This window comes from Polypterus senegalus, chromosome 15 (assembly GCF_016835505.1).
Source record: "Polypterus senegalus isolate Bchr_013 chromosome 15, ASM1683550v1, whole genome shotgun sequence".
NCBI lineage: Eukaryota > Metazoa > Chordata > Cladistia > Polypteriformes > Polypteridae > Polypterus > Polypterus senegalus.
In genome coordinates, this window is record NC_053168.1 from 113,886,284 (window position 1) to 113,906,984 (window position 20,701).

The 20,701-nt window shown below is 37.9% G+C and overlaps 1 protein-coding gene across 3 annotated transcripts in view; it reads left to right on the forward strand.

The window, feature by feature from the left end:
- invs (inversin) overlaps positions 1-20,701 on the forward strand; it is a 202,741-nt gene that overhangs the window by 70,520 nt on the left and 111,520 nt on the right. For 2 of the 3 annotated variants that reach the window (XM_039737489.1, XM_039737490.1), the window contains one exon: positions 4,328-4,494. In XM_039737489.1, the coding sequence (XP_039593423.1) occupies positions 4,328-4,494 (167 nt within the window). The remainder of the gene's footprint in view (positions 1-4,327; positions 4,495-20,701) is intronic. The other variant, XM_039737491.1, reaches the window with a different exon arrangement.

A 20,701-nucleotide genomic window follows, 5' to 3' on the forward strand; every position in this document is an offset into this window, starting at 1 on the left:
AAAAAAATTAATCCAATTAATTAGAGGCTGTGTAATAATTAATCTTGATTAATCGTATGTAATCACACATGAAAATTTGCCCCAAATCGCAAATGTTTTTTTTTTAATTTAAAAGGGTTTTAGTGGGCGACAGAATCAAATAGTAGACATGGACATGAATATTGTAAACTCAAGCTCTTTTAATTTCTGAAAAAAAAAATGCTTTTAAACTGTATTTGAATTCAAAACAGAAACAAAGATATCATCCCTGGTTAAAATTGGACAGACTTAAAAATAAAGTGGTAGTTTAAGTACTTTAAGTACATTTTCAGAATGGTATTGTCTTTAAATAATAATAACCAATATTTCAACATAAAGTGCAGTTTTTCTTCATAATAAAATAAGTCAGAAACATAAAAGGTAATTTGACCAACTTAATCTTTAAACTCTGAGTAACCTTTGCCAAAATTATTTTGTACATTAGGATAAAACAGTGTGATCATTGAAAATTTTGTAATTAGATGTAATTAGAATTACTAATGGTCACGGAAGTCCAATGATCCCCAGGAAGATCCACAAAGTCCACTTTCTGTAATGCATCTAATTTTGCTTACTTTTCAGTGTGCACAAAACCATGCTTTTATCAAGACTTCGGTCGGGTAGTCTTTTGAAATGAAAGTTTCCTCCGATCAGTTGTAGGAACGCGCTTTATTCCGACTCTAACATTTTTGCAGCGGTGATGTGTGCATCAGTGTAATCGATGTACCAGGAAATCATGCATTGACAAAAGTTCCCCTTTGCTTGGATTTGAACGTGTGATTAAATGCGTTATTTATTTTAACGCGTTATGGAGTACATGCATCGAAGCTTCTCAGCTGTGCTTGTGCTAAGAAAAGGAAACATTTTAAAAATAACGTAACATGATTCTGCGTTAACCGCATATTTTTTCATACGTCCTAAACCAAGGAGATGCGAGAGTAAAATGAATCGGGAATCGCACGTACATAGTCGGTGCATCCATTCTCAGGAATCAAACCTCGGATGTTGGCGCTAGAGGCGAAGCCTCTACAATTGCGCCACGGCGTATGGCTTGTCTATTTGAGAGTATGTAGATCGGGGTATATATATATATTCGCAGCGGAGAAGTAGTGTGTTAAAGAAGTTATGAAAAAGAAAAGGGAACATTTTAAAAATAACGTAACATGATTGTCAATATACAGTAATTGTTTTGTGAGTGTTATTGAGTGTTGCAGTCATCAAGGATTTGATTATCATTATTTCTTTCAATCAGGGTCGTATTTGTACGATGTGTTGTGTTCAAGTTACATTCCGTGTTTGTCAATCGTTGTAAAGATAAGAGGTTTCATTCATCGATTTATTTCTTACTGCATCAATAAACAGCTCGTCTTCTTCTTTATCTGAGATGTGACACACTGCATGCACGGGTTTTTTTTTTTACACTGTCTTCCTTTAGCGGGACATTGACTTTTTCCACCGTGTGCTTTGTTTCCGCAGTAGCTGCACTTATGAATATGCTTGTATGTATCGGATGCTTCATATTTTTTTGCTGCCTTCTCAATTGTGTAATTTGGTTTTTGTTCAGAACTCTTTGGAACTGTTGCTTTTTGTCTGTGCACTGCGTCAGTTCACGTGAGCCACTTGGTGTTCTTGCATCGAAGGTTCCCAGCTGTGCTGGTGCCATCTCGTGTGATGTCCACGGCTGTATGTAATGTTAGCTAAGACCCAGCACTTAAAAGTTTCTCTCACAGTTTCGCTGAGTTTGTGCCAAACACCACCCTGACCATCTCATCTTCCTCTGCATAAGCACAGTCCTTCACCCGTAAATATTTAGCGGCAGTGTTTCTATTGGATTGCCGCTGACGGACGGCCTTATATGGGCAGGCACTAAATTACAAACGCCAGTGGCAGCCTGTTTATGAACTTAATTTAAACTTTAGGTTTACACCGTGCTTTGTTTCCGAAGTAGCAGCACTCTTGAATATGGTTGTATATGTCAGTCGCTCGCTTCTTATTGTTTCTCTGCCTTCTCAATTATATAATGCATGTTTTCTTCAGCGCTTTTTTGAGCTCTTCCCGGTTTTCTACTTAATGCGTTGATAGTCAGTTCACGTGATTACGTGGGAGGCGTGATGATGTCACACGAAACTCTGCCCCTCACGGCCATCCAGCTCAACTCCATTATAGTCTATGGAGAAAAATAGCTTCCAGTTATGACTATTACGCGTAGAATTTCAAAATGAAACCTGCCCAACTTTTGTAAGTAAGCTGTAAGAAATGAGCTTGCCAAATTTCAGCCTTCCACCTACACGGGAAGTTGGAGAATTAGTGATGAGTCAGTCAGTCAGTCAGTGAGGGCTTTGCCTTTTATTAGTATAGATCGACAAAATAACGTGTTCAAATTAAAGTGCAGTCTCCAAAGTCCCAATAAATAATCCATAAAATCAGAAGTGAAACGTGGAGGTTAAAAACAATAGCAAAAAGTCTTCTTAAAAACAACAAGGTTAAAATAGACCAGGAAGCATTCTTTTAAAAAAAAAAGAAGAAGAAGCCGGTGCCTTTTTACCTGGTGGCCCCCCTGTTTCCCAACAGGGGAGTCGCCCTTCTTGCAGCTGACCTTCACTCTGCCTACTTCAGCTACTTCATATGCACGTGCTCTCTCTCTCTCTCGCAAGCGCAACCTCCCGTCCGTTCTTTCCTTTTCCTCCCATTCTAGCCGACTCACGCTTCTATTTATCAAGATAAGCAGCCCCTGGAACAATCACGAATGTGGATGGTCTCTCACCTGTGCACTTAGGTGAGAAATGCCCACATCGCGAATCGCCCTGAGAACCTTCCGCCACATAACCACCACGCCCCCTCACCAAGCCGCGAGCGCGGTGATTATTTATTTTAAAGCTGGCCTTTGACAGGAGCTGTGGACCCACTATACCACACACGTGAAAATTCACAGAGACGCTCGTGGGCAGTCGTGGCTTTGTCTTGAGAGAGGTAAACAAGGGTAGCGTGTGGTGTTCTAGCACGCAAGTCGTATTCCCAAAAATATATATTTTTCGTGTCCAAACAGGACGTATACCAAGTTGGACTTATTCCAAAGCAGACATATATCGAGGTACCACTGTGTGTGTGTATGTATGTATATACACAGTATATTAGTTTTACAAAGACTTTTGTTTGACTACTGTTGTTCATCTACATTTTCTAAAGCAGCGTGAAGAGTGAAAAAAATTTGTATGTAATTTGGAAGAGGTCTAGCAAGACAAGATACTCCTCGTGTTGCATGCCTTATAAAGCACCACGTGATAGCGCATTGTGTGAAAGATGGTTTATAAAACAGTTGATTAATTGGTGGTAGGGCTTTCTAAGCATTTGCTAATCAAAAAATAAGTGTACTGATTTCACTGAGATTGAAATAAAAAGAGGCTGCATCCAGGTAATGAAGGATATAGCAGAAATGAAGACATGCTACATACTGCAGTCAAACTGAGAATCAAGAGAACCAAGCATTGTAAACAGATCTAATAGCACATAGTCAGCCATACAGGCAGTGAGATCCTGCCCTATTGTCTGATTGGAAGTGTCTTTTAGTTTTAATTTCTTGTAACCCAAGGAAAAGAGCCAGAAGGTAGGACAGGGCAGAGACAGAGTCAGGAATAGCCAAATGGGTCTGAATATCGGAGAGGGTGGGGTGTGTTTGGGTTGGGGTCGGGCCAATAATAGTGATCATCATAAACCAATATGCTGAAATGAAATCCAGAGTCAAAAGAAAGCTAGCAAAAAGGTACTTTTGCAACCTTGTTTTGCTTTCCCCTAACTAAACTACAAAATAGATTGTTTTGTGAAAGAATCCAATAATCTGATATAATGTACTTCGAGTTGCCATATTAAATTGGAGGAATGTGATGTCACAATATGTCCAGCTACTAACTTCTCACTTGACTGGTAACAGCCATAGCAATTGCAAATACAGTAATATGGAAATGGTTATGGAAAATAAACGTAAAATATCAGGTGCATATATAGAACTAATACTTAGAAACTTTTGCTGGAATTTTTCAAATATTTTGTATCTTTTGACACCCACTGCACACCCAACCTATCTGGAAAGGGGTCTCTCTTTGAACTGCCTTTCCCAAGGTTTCTTCCATTTTTCCCTACAAGGTTTTTTTGGGAGTTTTTCCTTGTCTTCTCAGAGAGTCAAGGCTGGGGGGCTGTCAAGAGGCAGGGCCTGTTAAAGCCCATTGCGGCACTTCCTGTGTGATTTTGAGCTATATAAAAATAAACTGTATTGTATTGTATTCAGTTGTTTATTGTTATTTTACCCTAACAGGTAATCCAGCACTACGGGATGCTATGGACCATTTTGGCCGGACGCCACTCATGTATTGTGTGCTTGCAGATAGGCTGGACTGTGCCGAGACTCTCCTGAAGGCTGGAGCTGACGTTAACAAGGCCGACCATAGCTGCAGGACCGCTTTGCACCTTGCAGCGCAGAAAGTGAGTGTTCTTGCGTAAGGGTACAGCTATAAGGATTACCAGTTTGTCTGCAGTACTATTATAATTTTTTGTCAATAGAGAGAAAGACAAGTTATCATAATTAAGCTTATGTGTTGTTATCAAGAGTGTTTACAGTGAATTATTATTTAGTCGTTTAGTCTTTATCGTATAATGCACCTTTCAGAGTAGGCACCAAAGATGCGGTAGATATTACAAAAGGCAACAGATACTGTAGCCTATATTACAATGTAATTGAAAAACAAGGTTAATGACAAGGACATCATGAGACACTGGACAGATTCTGTTTGTAGATCATAATGCAACAATGAGCAAATGTCAATTGAGAGTTAAATGTGAATTGGCAACACAACCAAGTCAGCATCTGTAGAGTCATTTATACAATAATTAAGTACTGGAATATGTGATCTAGCTCTAACAGAGAAGCAACAGGACTTCAAGTTCACTTTGAACCCTACGGTTAATAGATCCTCATGGAAAGACCTAATGTGACAATGCTAGTGGAAGACATCTTATAATGCATTTGATGCCAGATAACTCCAATAATTTTAGCCTCATTCAAATGTATTATTTTGGTGATTTTAATGTTGGCAAATTTAATAAATAGTAAAAAAAAATTGTATTCTTAAAAAAACTCCTGATTTTAAGGCAAACTATGACCTCCTCTGGTTAATGTGGTTCAGTACAAGTTTAATGACTAGAGTTTTGAGCACCACATTCAACAGGTTAATTGTGAATGAAAATGAAACCTACTTTACATATTATCATTTTGTATCATTCATATTAGTATCTATACTAATAAAAGGCAAAGCCCTGACTGACTGACTGACTCACTCACTCACTCACTCACTCACTCACTCACTGACTCATCACTAATTCTCCAACTTCCCATGTAGGTAGAAAGATGAAATTTGGCAGGCTTATTCCTTACAGCTTGCTTACAAAAGTTAAGCAGGTTTCATTTCGAAATTCTACACGTAACGGTCATAACGGTCGATAACGATCGGCAACGTCCGCCATGTTGAACTTACTTATTTATGGCCCCATCTTCACGAAATTTGGTAGGCGGCTTCCCTGCGCTAACCGAAACCGGTGTACTTACTTATTTCGATGCTATGACTCCACTGTCGTCCGCCATATTGAACTTTCCAACGTCACCAATTTTCCAACTTCCCGTGTAGGTAGAAGGCTGACCCCATCTTCACGAAATTTGGTAGGTGGCTTCCCTGCGCTAACCAAAACCGATGTATGTACTTATTTCGGTGGTATGACGCCACTGTCGGCCGCCATATTGAATTTTCCAAACGTCACTAATTCTCCAACTTCCCTTGTAGGTAAAAGGCTGAAATTTGGCAGGCCCATTCCTTACAGCTTACTTACAAAAGTTAAGCAGGTTTCATTTCGAAATTCTATGCATAACGGTCATAACGGTCAACAACGTCCGCCATATTGAACTTTCTTATTCATGGCCCCATCTTCACGAAATTTGGTAGGCGGCTTCCCTGCGCTAACCAAAACCAATGTGCATACTTATTTCGGTGGTATGACGCCACTGTCGGCTGCCATATTGAACTTTCCAACGTCACTAATTCTCCAACTTCCCGTGTAGGTAGAAGGCTGAAATTTGGTACTTATTTCGGTGGTATGATGCCACTGTCGGCCGCCATATTGAACTTTTCAACGGTCTTTGTTACTTATGGGCCCATCTTCAAGAAATTTGGTACGCGGGTTCCTAACCCTAAATGAATCCTACTTACGTACATATATACGTCCATAGCTTGCAGCTCGGCCACCAGGTGAGGCGTTGGGTCCCCATCCCAACGCCTCCACGCTGTTGGCTGCCTGCCTATATAAGGCCATCCATCGCCCGGTCTCTACATTCCCTTCCTTGCTTCGCGCCGATTCACGCCTCCCTGCTGATAACTACAGCCTTTTTATTTAATCCACGGCTTCTCCGCTGTTTTATTGTTCATTTATTACGATTATAGTTATTGTGTAGGTATTTTAGACTTATTTTCCATTGTTCAGGTACCCATTTCCTTTATCATTCCAACTGTACCCGCATTAACATGTCTATCGAGATGATCAGCCTCGATCAAAGAACTGTCACTTACAGAGTGGTTTCCATGCCCAGATATGGCACCTACCTTTCCATTCTCTTTCTTACATATTGCACGGCCATATCAGGCTCACTCTTGATATCCGGAGGAACATTATGTCTTATGTATTGAATGACTGGGACAGGTTCAAGGTGTGGACTGATGACGGTACAGGAGATAATTATACTACACAGGAGCATTATATTATATGCTTAAACCCTTCACCTATGGATCTGCATGTGAGTTGATGGCTGCTGCTGAATTTTTCGGTTGATGCTTTCAAGTGTACCGAAATGGCCAAATATTTTACACCTTTCGACAACCGCCTATGCCTCTTAAACATCTTAGAATTACAGGTGACGATTTGAGTAGTGGACACTTTGATGTTTATGAATGTTTAAACTCTCAAAAGCTGGATGTGAAGTTATCGATGAAACCAATTGTATACTTACAACGCTTGACAGATGCCGAATGTCTCTTCAACACAAGTCCTACAAATACTGTTGTAATTGAAACAAACCATGAAACTCAAACTGATTATGACAGCAGCAATCCAACCTGTGAGATTTGAAACAAGATTCCTGTTCACATGGCCAACTGTACGTTGCATGCTCAAGAGTAAGCTCAGCGCACAGCTTGGTCATATTACAACCGGAGGGCCAAACTCACAATGTGGTATACAAAGAGATCCTTAACAAATAATTATTGCTATATTTTCCTTCAGTTTAAAAAGGTTTCATTTTCTTCTTAATAAAAATTTTAAGGCAGTACTTCGCCGCTGCAAAGCGCGGGTATTTTGCTAGTATTTTAATATTTTTGTCAGTACTATCACAAGGAAATGTGATTAATTTGTCATTTGCACAATAAGCACCAGCTAAGGCTTAACTGTTCAGCTTGACATCAGTTCTTAGGACTAGCAATTTAACCATTTACTGCATCTCAGTTTTGATTCCACAGTATCATCCATCCTAAATAAGTCAAAGAGCTGATTCCATCTCATGATCGTAATTTCCATGTACAGTGGAACCTTGGTTCAGGAACGTCTCGGTACACATACAAATTGGTTTACGACCAAAAAGTTCGCCAAACTTTTGCCTCGGTTCAGGACCACACACTCCGTATACGAACAAGCCAGTTTCCCTTTCGGTTTGACACACACACACACAGGCAGCGCGGGAGAGAGAGACACACACACACACACAGGCAGCGCGAGAGAGAGAGCTGGACGCATAAGGTAGGAAGGCAGTTAAAGAATGCACTGGGCTTGATTTTGTTTTCCCTTCTGTTTACAGCGATCGGTTCGTAGTGTGCATTGTTGCAATGTTACTTTTCTTGGTGGCTTATTAAATTATGGATTTTTTTAAATGTTCATTTTTTTCCCTGTGCTTAAAACTCATTAAAAAAAGTGTTTTTAGCCATGCGGTTGGTAGCGCTATAGCAGTGTTAGTTTTCTCTGTTGTTGTTATTCAATGTTATGGTTTAATTAACTATATTTGTGCTTAAAAACTTAAAAATACATATATTTACATACAGTTCATATGGTGTGGAACGGATTAATCGAATTTACATACAGTCCTATGGGGGAAATTGCTTCGGTTCACGACCAAATCGGTTTGCAACCAGAGTTTTGGAACGAATTATGGTCGTAAACCGAGGTTCCACTGTACTAGATTGTAAATTATTATATATACTGTATTGTTATATATTGTATATATTATGAGACTATAGAAGGAAATGGAAAAAATGTCATCTTTGCTCTACACACCAGTTAATTCCTGTTAATTAACAGACTAATTAATTAATTCTGAGCTGTTACTGTCAACTGTACTCTTTCAAGACCATCATATATTCCTAACCACCTTTAAACCACATTTTTTTAACATTATGGAAATTATGAATTTCCCCTTGGGATTAATAAAGTTATCTATCTATCTATCTATCTATCTATCTATCTATCTATCTATCTATCTATCTATCTATCTATCTATCTATCTATCTATCTATCTATCTATCTATCTATCTATCTATCTATCTATCTATCTATCTATCTATCTATCTATCTATGGAGGCCCTAAAGTGACATGAGCCAAAAATGCACCCGATTTTATTTTTTTAATTAATCTTGTCACTTCTTGACTTAATAGCATTGGTACTTTTAGTGGCTGTTATTTTGACAACAGGTTTTGCATTCTTTAAACAACTGTACTGCCAACATAACCTTTCCTAAATAAGTCATCAAAACAAATCCTTTTAATAAGAAAATTTAACTTGATTAATTACTGTTTATTAAGGCTGATTACTATGGTTAATCATTTCAAGTATCAGAATTGTTTATGTTTCTTTGACTTTTATAATTCTTTTACAGTCTTTCTTGGAATTGTTATTATTAAGGTAATGCAAGGAGACATTTGTGCAACACAGTGTTGTATAAACAGGAATATTTAATTCTTCTGTGGGTTTATTCCACATATTTTCGTGCTTTTTTTTTCTTATTGGGTTTTTTGAGAAGGAATTAATTTCTGTAATTCATTTCATGATTTTGAGTGAATTCAAATTGTTTAATGTCTTGGTATTCTGGCAATTTGATTTTTTTGTGGTCACTGCCATTTTTGGTGGGATATTAATGCTATGTCTGTTGCTACCACATGACAACCAGACATCAAGGTGTGTGAAATCACTGCTGCAACAGTATAAAGGTATGCATTGTGCTAGTACAAAAGCATTATAAGTTGACATACTGCTGTTCTCATTTACTTTAAAAGAGATAGTGTTGCCTAAATTTCATTACCATGACTGTAGGTGCTTGTTTTCATTCATATTTGCCCATAACTTTATTTTCCTGCAGTATGCTTACAGAATGGATGATGCATAGTATAAGGGATGGTCAGTGATAGGCAAACAATAACAATGGGCAGTGTGGAGGAACCAAATGGAAGCCCCATTAAGGAAATACACACTTGTATGGATGGAGACCAGTCTTCACAATAGTATTGTAGCAAGTGATTCTAAAGAGATATAAAGCTTTGTGTGTGTGCAGAGTGTATAATAGAAGGGAAGTCACAGGAGAAGAAAGTGAACAAACTGCAAGCAGGGCAGTGATATTATCTTAGAGTTCTGTTGAACAGCAGGCAGTGCCTACTAGGTAAAGGCGTTGTGGATGGTCTGGTTTATTAAAAAGAGGGCAGGCATCCTAAAATGAAGGGGAGGAAGGGTTCAAGGTATCGTCGTTACATGTAGCAATGCCCAATAGCATTATATAACATTTCTGCCACTGGAAGTGATTTTGTACCACAGATTAAAAGAATTATCTTAACCTGTTAGGACATAAGTTGGGGAAAAGGCTCACTGGCAAGCTGGTAAAAAGACCTGGCTTTAATATAAATAAATGTATAGGCAGAAAAATGTGAGGTGAGCAAGAAATTTTTCAGTCTTTAGTTTTTCAGGGTTTTTAGTTGGCTAAGAGGGTAAGCCAAACTGCTTCATTAGTAATGTTACTAGTTTACTATTTAACTTGGTGCAGTAGACAAGAATTGCCTCAGTATTTTTGATGCCTTTTTGTTGGGTACATTTTGTTGACACTATATCCACTTTTTTTTGTAATAATACTTTTTGAATTAGAATTTGAATTAGAAGTAGAATTACATGTCATTCTTGCCTTTTTCTTCTCTGTCATAAAATGGTGTGTGTCAGATTAATTTGCATTTCTTAAAATGCCCTGCATGAGAAATGAATGTTGTGTACATAAGTGTACCCTTCAGTAGGCTCACACAAGGTTCATGCCAACCTCAACTGGATAAGTGCCTTAGAAAATGGATGAATTAACAGACATTCTTCTTGTTTTTATTTTCAATCTGTGCAGGAGTTTCTTCAATAATAGTTAGAAATGAACAAACACATTTTGTTCTTTTGGACTTGCTTGCTTATGTGTTTGTTGTTGTGGCATAGTGTGATGCAGTAGTCCTCAGCTTGTGTGACTTTATGTATACTATGTTGGTGTTTTGGAGACATGAATCTACTTAACACGCGTGAAATTTAAATCCATGGTCAGTATGAAAGTGAGTGAGTTAGCTTTGACAGTATTGTTCAGAAGAAACACTGAAGATGATTATCCACCAGATGATTCACTGGGTGCCTTGTAACAGTTTATTAATGGTCTTATTTCACTTGAAACTGACAAATCCATGTTGGGCAGAGCAGATGGTTCCTTTTGTAATATGTCTGCATTTGTAGACTTAAAAACCGCATGTCCTAGCCGTTGGCTGGCAAGTGCAATTGCATGTCTGAAAACTTGCACGTTAGGGACATGCAGGGTGTGTGCATGCTCTTGATTTTGCATATGTGCCTTTTTCATCTGTTACTGTACGGAAATGATTTCGGCATTCCTGGAACCAAAGCAGCTATGGTTGAGTTGCTCTTTAAACGTGCCGCAGACCCTGATAATCAGAACAAAAAGAGTCTGGTCTGCTTACCCGCTGTTTGATTTGTGGATGCAGTTTCAGTGAGACAAAAGACTTTGTCCCACATCCAATTAGTTTTGTAAATGTAAACTTTTCTAGTACCCTCATCAAAACCTGTAAAAACTAAAATGCTGTGTGTCAGAAAGCACGTATTGATTGTTCATTTGTCTCTTACATTGAGCTCAGGTCAGGGTGATAATTGAAAATATTATTATGAATCAAATTAAAGCCGGTTGATTTTATCCAGTCATTATTGTATTACCTATACTCAACTGTTCCTCCTCTATTTACCCTTTTTGCTTTTTGCTGTGCACCAAAACTGTGGTTCAAGGGTAACGCTTATGCTCCAGAAGGTAAGAGTTTTTTGTCAGCCTGCTGCATGTAACATATCCATAGGTGTTTCAACTACTGTATAAACTAAATGTGAAAATTACAAATAACCAACTTTGACGGCCCACCTGCCAGGTTGTTTTGCCTGCCTAAGGTAAAGTCATCCCTGATGGAGGATCGCAGGAATCGTGTGGTAGAGGGGTCCTTTCATCGGATTGGCTGGCCCAGTGCTGTTTCAGCTGTGGATTGGCCAAATGGGGGAGGCAGCTTGATGGCTTAGGTCTCCAGGACTCTAAACAAATCCAAATCACATTATGTGATATCATTTTTATTTTTATACTGTATTGAGGATTTATTCTGTTCTGTGTATTGTATTGCATTGACCCCCTTCTTTTTGTCATCCACTTTGTGCCCAACCTACCTGGAAAGGGTCTGTTTTTAAACTGCCTTTCCCAAGGTTTCTTCCATTTTTTTCCCTACAAGGGTTTTTTTTTGGGATTTTTCCTTGTCTTCTTAGCGAGTCAAGGCTGGGGGGCCTTGTGTGATTTTGGGCTATGCAAAAATAAATTGTCCATCCATCCATTATCCAACCCGCTATATCCTCACATTGCATTGTGTGATTGGAAGCCTGAATTGGGGGAGTAAATGTAAACAATAATACATTAGGCACTAGTTGCTTAATTACAACTTTCCTTGCTAGGTCCTGAACATGAAAATGGGTCTCCCAAAAATTCCTAAAACCTGATTACAGTATCATCACCACAGCACAGACACCTTTAAAGACATAGTTGTATGACAGCGTAGTTATAAAGGAAACATGCATAGAAGAACAGTTAAGGGCTTATGACAAGAAAAGAGAGAGCTGCTGATTGCAATCACTGAGTTGTTAATTTAAAGAAAAATACTCCAAACCAACCTGTCAGAGTAAAACTATGAGAGTCACTTCACAGATCTCTGCACAAGTTGAAATAAGCACAAACTTTGCATGTTTTATTATGGCTTGTGTTTATCAAGGTATCTGTTTAATGGATCATCCCCCTAAGGAGAATTCCATGCGTATACTAATAATAGAGCTTTCAACAAAAGATAAAAATCAATAGCCCACTTCAGTAATATTACTTCTTTTTCTGCTAATAATTACTAGCCCAACAAGAAATCATATAGCTTTAGACTAGTTGACTACCACCAGTTTCTAGTCCTGGGTATATTCTGTTATTTTTTTCATGAGCCAATTCAGGTTTAAACGTGAAGAGTTTAGGAAGTAAAACAGAACCGAAGTCCTTTAAGGCAGTAATTCTACTATCTATACCGTCATCTCTACCCAAAGCAAAATTTATTGGAACATTTGGTATTTGTTTCAAATATTTTATGGCAGTATTTTGTTCTTTATAATACAGTTACAGTAAAATGGTAGTTTTACTGACCAAAATTACTGGTTAATTTACTCTTTCAAATATACCTGGAAAAAAGGTTACATCAGGTTTTATATTTTCCCATTCTGCACATCCGATGGCCTCTCCTAATTGCAAAACAAATCCCTAGTATATCAGTTACTTAAAATGCCAGCACAACAGCTGCTTGCACATGGAGGCAGGCAGACAGACTTCAGCACAGATTTTAACTATCCATTGGATGCTTAATTTAAAAGTTGTTTGTTTTAAAAAATATGAACTTCTATTAACTATAGACCTTCCAAAACCAACTGTTAACAATATTGCATCAATCAATGCAATTTTTATGTAACTTGATTTGGAATCTAGGGACAAAGAACTATAGGCGGCATCTGGAATAAATTATTAAGCCGTGTGGTAGACAGTAGGACTTTAGAGACCTTCCACTTGATATTATTTTGGAGAATCTGGGTGAATAGGGTGGACAAGCTGGTTGAGCTGCATGACCTGTTCTTATCAAATTTGTTTTAATATTCTAATTTACATAATATAGTAAAATGCTCTTAAATGGGAAATTTGAAAGTTTTGTATTTTATTACTATGTGAACACGTGGTTCCTTAGTTGTCACAATGATGGATTGACTTTGAACCATATATATGAGCCTTAATACTGACAGTGTGTTACCCTTGTCTGTGTTCTGTTTCTTGAAATAGGACGCTATAGAAATATTACACTAGAGATGACCAGGGGCCTCATGTATAAAGGGTGCACGCACACAAAAATGTTGCGTACGAACGTTTCCAATGCTTAAATTGTGATGTATAAAACCTAAACTTGGCATAAAGCCACGCACATTTTCACAGTAGCTCCAACCCTGGCATATGCAAGTGCTCCGCTGGGTTTTGCAAACCGGCAGCGCCCAGCGTCAAAGCAGTGCTACTGTTCCTGTGTGGTTACCCTTTCTTTTTTAGATACACATCCCTGACGTAGCTTTATCATATACACTGAAACTAACTTCATATTATTTATTAGTTTAAAGCAAGAGTTCCCAAACTTTTTTCCGCTGCAGACCCCTTTACCAACAACTTTTAAAACCTTCGACCCCCTAGTCATTTACTTTACTTACTCAAATTAATAAATTTGTACAATACTCGATATTAAATATTTCACTAGATATCAAACTTTTCATTTTAATCACTTGTATTTAATGATTGAAAAAGATAAAAGGACTGCGGAATATGGCATTATCTTGTGCAACATTTAATATCAAAACCTGCACAAACGAAAATTAAAGCAAAAAAATACGAGCAGAGTTTTTTTTACAATTTTGACATTTATGAAATAAATACTGTATTTACTCGTGTACCACGCGCCCTCGTGTAAAATGCGCACCCTAATTTTTACAAAGAAAATCACGAAAAAAGTTTTGCCCCGTGTACAACGCTCGTTGAGATTGTATTGGAAGCGTTTAGAGAGAGAGAGAGACAGAGCGCTGTCAAGAGAAAGTGTAAGCGAGCAAGAGAGAGAGAACACGAGTGTGAGCGAGCAAGCGAGCGAGAGAGAGCGCGAGTGGGCGAGCAAACAAGCGAGAGAGAGCACGAGTGGGCGAGCAAGTGAGCGAGAGAGAGCGCGAGTGGGTGAGCAAGCGAGCGAGAGAGAGCGCGAGTGGGCAAGCAAGCAAGTGAGCGAGAGAGAGCACAAGCAAGCGAGCCCAAGCAGAAGTAGTAAACATTACAGAATTACATTTCCTTGTGTATGACGTGCACCTGATTTTGTTAATGCTAATTTTTTGGAAAAAATGTGCGCGTGGTACATGCGTAAATACGGTATGTAAATTCAAAATAAGTACAAATAGTCCAAGCTGTACTGTCTGCATTTTTTTTTTGGTTGTCATATTATTATCTGAAGAAATAAAAACTTTTACTAACAAACAATTTCGACAGCCCCGTGATAAAAAATAAACCAATAAAGCATGTAGGCTAAGTCAAAGTCAAATAAATAAACGGTGTCCTCTAATTTTCTTTTTTATAGTACTGCTCCTCAATAAATAATTATATTCAGTTCAAATCACAAATAAGTACATGTCACATCAAACGAACCAATTTATAGTGTTTTGTGAAAGCATGACAGTACAAGACTGATAGATTCTGCTAATATCAAATATCCGTCGTCTCGTCCCACCACGAGCAAGTGCGGACATGCAATGGTTTTTCATGTCCGCACTTGCTTTGATATGTTCGATAAGACAATGCACAGACATGTTTGTGCTACATGTATTTTCATGCATTCTTACGTGTGACTCTTTTAATGACACATTTTACCTTTTCATTCGCAAGTTTTGTATGTGATGTGTTTTTATCAAAAAAGTGTTTTTTGGAATTATTTTACTTCTTAATTAGGTACCTATTGGAATCATAGATATTTTGAAGTAACAAACAAATAGCAGTAGTAAGGGGGTCTATTTTTGCTGTCGTCGACCACCAAATTTTTTTATTGAAACTATCGACCCCTAGAATGTTCAAATCGACCCCAGGGGGTCGATATCGGCCACTTTGGGAACTCTTGGTTTAAGGCATCTGATTGTAATTAACCTGTACAATATAGTGGTCCAGGTAATAGCCAAAGTATTCCAAATACCATAGCTGCTTTAGCATTGTTACTCTCACTACACCTTCTTTTTCTTCTTTCAGCTGCTCCCGTTAGGGGTTGCCACAGCGGATCATCTTTTTCCATATTACTTTCACTCACCACTCGGAGTATTTATATCACTACATCTGAGTGGGGAATGACAGATCTACAGCAGCTGATCGGAAAGAGAATTATCGGTATATAGCATCAAGCACACATTGCCTCAGCCATGCTGTCTATTGAACTGCTCTCACCTGGCAAACGCTTCAAAGCCTTTCCTGTACAGAACTCGCGGTTCAGAAACAGTTTCATCCCAAGAACTATAAACGCACTCAATCAGTCCATCAAGTGCTTCTTGTAGAATTGTTTGTGTTTATAAGTACAATTGTGGGGCGGAGTGGTGCCTCTGAGGCAAAGGATCTGCGCTGGTATCCTGAAGGTTTCCGGTTCGAATCCCCATCACTGCCAAAAGAGGTCCTACTCTGCTGGGCCCTTCAGCAAGGCCCTTAACCTTTAATTGCTCCAGGGGCGCTGTACAATGGCTGACTCTGTGCTCTGACCCCAAGGTTTATGCGAAAACCAGGTAATTTCCTTTGGGATTAATAAAGTAAAAAAAAAAAAAAATTCTCTGTAAACTTGCACTACAGTTATAATATTCCACAACCTGAGACACTTTATAAAGCACGTATTTACATATGATGACGATATCATTTTTAAGATGAAATGCAGCAAAATATGTTTATTATATTATACAGATAAAACTTTAACTTCTATATTGTTAATAATTAAACATGTGAGGACACAGTGCCGCAGTGCTAGCGAGAAACTGGAGCTCCGTTCACGGATTGTTCCTGCCTCGCGCTGTATTCTTGCTGGAGTTGGCGTGAAACTGGAAGCATAGATGGATTGAATAATTAAACACGTACTACAAAGATATTTCAATGTTCCTTAAAAGTTTTGAAGAATCTGCGTTCTAAGCTTACAGATGGTTTAACGTCTATTACAGAGTTGATTGTGTGGCGATTGGTTTCTTGGAGAAAGAAAAGGAAGGAAAGGAATTGGAGGTTAGTACGTTTAAAAGATACAGTACTGCTACAATAAAGTATTTCATCAAAGGTCGTGCATGGCACAGCAAGCATCTTGAATGAGACATGAACAATCACTGTGCCACTGTGTTCCCATGTTTAATAACATGCTTTAACTCCTATCATCATGAAAATGATATTAAGTATACATCTCAGTATTTTAATTATTGAGAGAGCTGAAATATTATGAATGTAATGAATTCTGTGTCCTGTCGGAGGAAGTGAAAGCCTGGAAGCACATAGTGACTCACACACACAGAGCACATGGAAGATCAAATACAAAACAAAGTATTTAACATGCTACTTTAGTTACGATGGGATTTGAGAAACTAGTAAATTAAATGATTTTAAGATGAAGTTTATGATGTTCTACTTTAATGACAAAATAAACTACGTGATTAAAGTGGAAGTTTTGCGCTTTTTTCCCCCCACTGTGTGCCTTTTTTTTTTTCTCTCTGTACCCTAATAAGCTTTCATATGACACTCAGATGGTGGGCTACGACTTGCCTTTTCACGGGGCGACTTTGATATGTGACAACTTTTTTTTTTTTATTTTGGGCACTGTGTGACTTTGTGAATTTGAGCTTTCGAGTTTCTCTGACACGTTATGTCACTCAATCAACTTCTTTTGTTGTTTATACCACTGTTTAAACCAACAAATAGTACGTTTTTTCTTGCCTCCTCTTGGTATTTGCTGAAATTCTTCTATTTTCCCTCTTGCTTTTGCTATTGTCTTTTCACAGAAGGCTGAGCTTTAGGGCTATTTATATTGATTTGCATATTCAAAGAGGCATAATTCTGGGAGGAGTTGGGGCGGGACAGCAGGCACGTGAACATGAGTTACTTTTCTCGCTGACCGGGATTTATGTAGCAGAAGAACGTGGAAGTTGGTATTCACACAGATTTATGCATCTGGATTTTTTTGTGCATACGAACATCTCTGCTTTTGTGCTTACGCCATGTTATAGTGTGAGTTCTACTAATGGCGTTATACATGAGGCCCCTGGTTATCTGGCAGAGGACAAGTGCAAGTACTCATAGTAGAGTTTAAAAGACTCAGTGAGGAGCTACAATAAGCCCATGATCTAATCCTGTCAGTGGAATCACACAACAATACAAGTTGTACATTTTTTGCACTGTGGTAACTGCCGCTGGTTAGCCATGAACCCAAAACTTCTAGATTACAGTGGCCTTCAGGTGCAGTTCTTTTACAGCTACAGCCATGAGAGAACTTTTGAGCTTGTGTGCACTGGCTCTGCTACTTCCTGGTGATGTCAGCTGAGCTCTCTCTCTCTCTCCATAACCATTTTCTGTGTGGTCAGAAATTCAGAAACCAATTTGCATTGACCTACCCTGCATACCCATAGAATATTATTCTGTATTATGGTTTGAAAAAGATCTAGTTCATCTGTTTTAGTTGGGCTCAGAAAATGTAGAAGCATCTTACATGACAGTAACACACATTGTGTTCCAAAATGTGACATAAACTCTCAATATTTGCAAAAGATTTAGTCTTTCACGTAGCACACAAAATGTTATGGGCTCTTTTGTTTGGTGGTGTTGATAAACACTGATTATATAATAGTCGCACGAAAAAAGGGAAGGTGGGCATTCAAAGAAGTACTTGGTTCAAGCTGTGCTCAAGCCTTGTGTATTTGCTCTGTTTTGTCATGATTTGCCTTTTCTGGATTTTGGACCTGCTAGTCATTACATGTTCCCAGCCCTGACTTCAGCCATTGCTAAAGCACTAAGCATGTTATTTTAATTGCTGCTTGGTGTTGTAGCCACAGTGATGGCTCTGTGCGTGTGAGGGGGCTGATTGCATATTTCAAAAGGAAAATAAGACATGCCTTGGAATAGCATAAAATTACAGTGTATGTAAAAATGTAGATCGTGTAGAAATATTCTTATGAGGGTATTTTGGTTGTGATGCAGTCTCTTGCTTTTATTACTTATCTAGTGTTGCAGATTTCCAGTTTTCTACTTTTGCTGAGCAACTTTATCATTCTGTAACAAAACCAAAACTTAGCAGTGCTAAAGATTATCATAGGGCATACACAAAAGTTTTATGAAGTTATGACCTGCAGTGAGGTCTGACCTTCTGCTAATAACCCAACGCATTATGTTGCTTCATTCATGTATGTGTTGGTTCACTTCTGCAGAGCAAATTCATTTTTCTTTTCTGAAAGCCAAGATGAGGTGAGTATTGCTAAAGAATGCTTATAGTGATGTTTATCTTTAATTACATTTCAGTATACATTATTTGGTATATATTGATTCTCTAAAAAGGTTGAGATGTTTGACCAGAGCATGCATAGCATTTCAACTTGTAGAACTTAAAATCCCTTTGGCAGTGGTGTCTGATCTGCAGTAGTAAGATTGTAACTACTACCATTCATATGATAAGCTATAAGTTGTTCTAGAATGTTGAGAAGAAATCTTACAGATCAGTTGCTTTTTCATCTGGAGTTCTTGTAGTTTAAATGATTCACCTGAGCCAGTTCTGCCTTAACCACTAGAAGACCGCATTCCATGCTTCCAAGTATTAACAGAACAGTTATTATTCTTTTAGGCATTTGTTTTGCATAATAATGTATTTTTCACTCTGGGAATAAGTTGAATTTATTACTTTAAGGGTTTTTAGTTTTAGTTATTTGTTGATTAACACTGTTAATTGGTAGTGTTATCCATGATTACTGCTTATTGTTACTCTAAACACACATACATTTATTGTACATTTAAGTTAAAAAATGAATAAATGTTTCATCTGTGATTATTTTCTCATTCTGCTCTTAAAATAGAATGTTCACAAAAAAGGCTAGACATAGTGTGATAACTGTTTATTGCCCTCTATTTAGAGGTACTTCCTAAGCCTCTTTTAAAATAAAGAGTTGCGGTCAGATTTAAAACGTTCCTGCGTCTAAGAAGTGATTTGGTATTTGCACGAAAAAGCAGACCTGCCCTTCCCCCAGACCCACTCACCCACCCACTAGCAGTGCAATTTACAGACTTCAAATCCTACTAGAATTGAGGCTGGACTTGTTTTGATAGAGCCTGAATGATGGCTAGTGCTTTGTGAGGATCTGACTTCAATTACTCAAGTATCCTCCACTAGGCTTCTCTGCAAATCACAAAGACTATGGTGAGGCCTCCGTTTCTGGTTTACAATAGTTTGCCTGAAACTTTTCTCTTCTGTTACTCAAAAATTATTATTCTGATGATTTAGAGGACATTATATAGAAGCTTATGCATCGAAAAAAGAGGAGTATTAGCAAGAGGAGTTAAAAAAAACAGCACTATGCAAATTATGGTTATCAAAAAGTTCATTGTTAGCCATATTTGAAAAAATTAATAGTAAAGAGGCGGTGGTACAAAACAATTATGTAATATCGGGTTCTTTAGACTTCTGGTATACTATAAAATAGGCAATAATAGCTTAAATATGAATAATTTGGGAGGTCTCTATCAGTACTTTGTGTTTTCTGTAAGTGCTTGAAAAACACATTTCAAAACTTGTCTCCTAGGAATTTAAAGCTTAGAAATCCAAGGTGTATGATCATATACAAGAGTATTTGTCATTATTTCTTATATAGTTTTAGGAGGCATATGAAAATGCCTTATGTTTCTTTTAAAGCCCTTAAAATATATTTAATAAGTTTACATACAATGGAATATGCAATAAGAAATGCAAAAATAACACTTTAATGCTTGCTGCAGGGTAGCTGTGTCTTTTGCATGTTGATGATGCACAGCTTTCATTTGCTTAACTAGCTGAGCTCCTCTAAATTTACAACTATACCAGTCAGTGGTCTGCTGTGTCCTTTCTGAGGTGCTTTTCAAAATGTATATGCCCCTACCAGACAGCATGGGGTCGGGTGGTAAATGATTATTATTATTATAATTAAGAGTTGTTTTTACCTATAGTAACCACAAAACATGCACACGCAATACATTTACTACACCAGATTTTTGTTACACATAGAAGAATGCATAGATTTCCCATTTATGTATTAATGTCATTTTTGCTCCTTTGTAGTTTTCTTTGCTATGTCTTTGCACCAGAACATTACTGAATGGATATGTTGGTTTATAAAGTAATATCTCTTCTGCAATTTTAAGCTACAGCTGGGCCACCTCCGAACAGTTTGGGACACAATTTAGGATGGCTTCACCATGGTGTAGTGCCATTTGTGGTGTA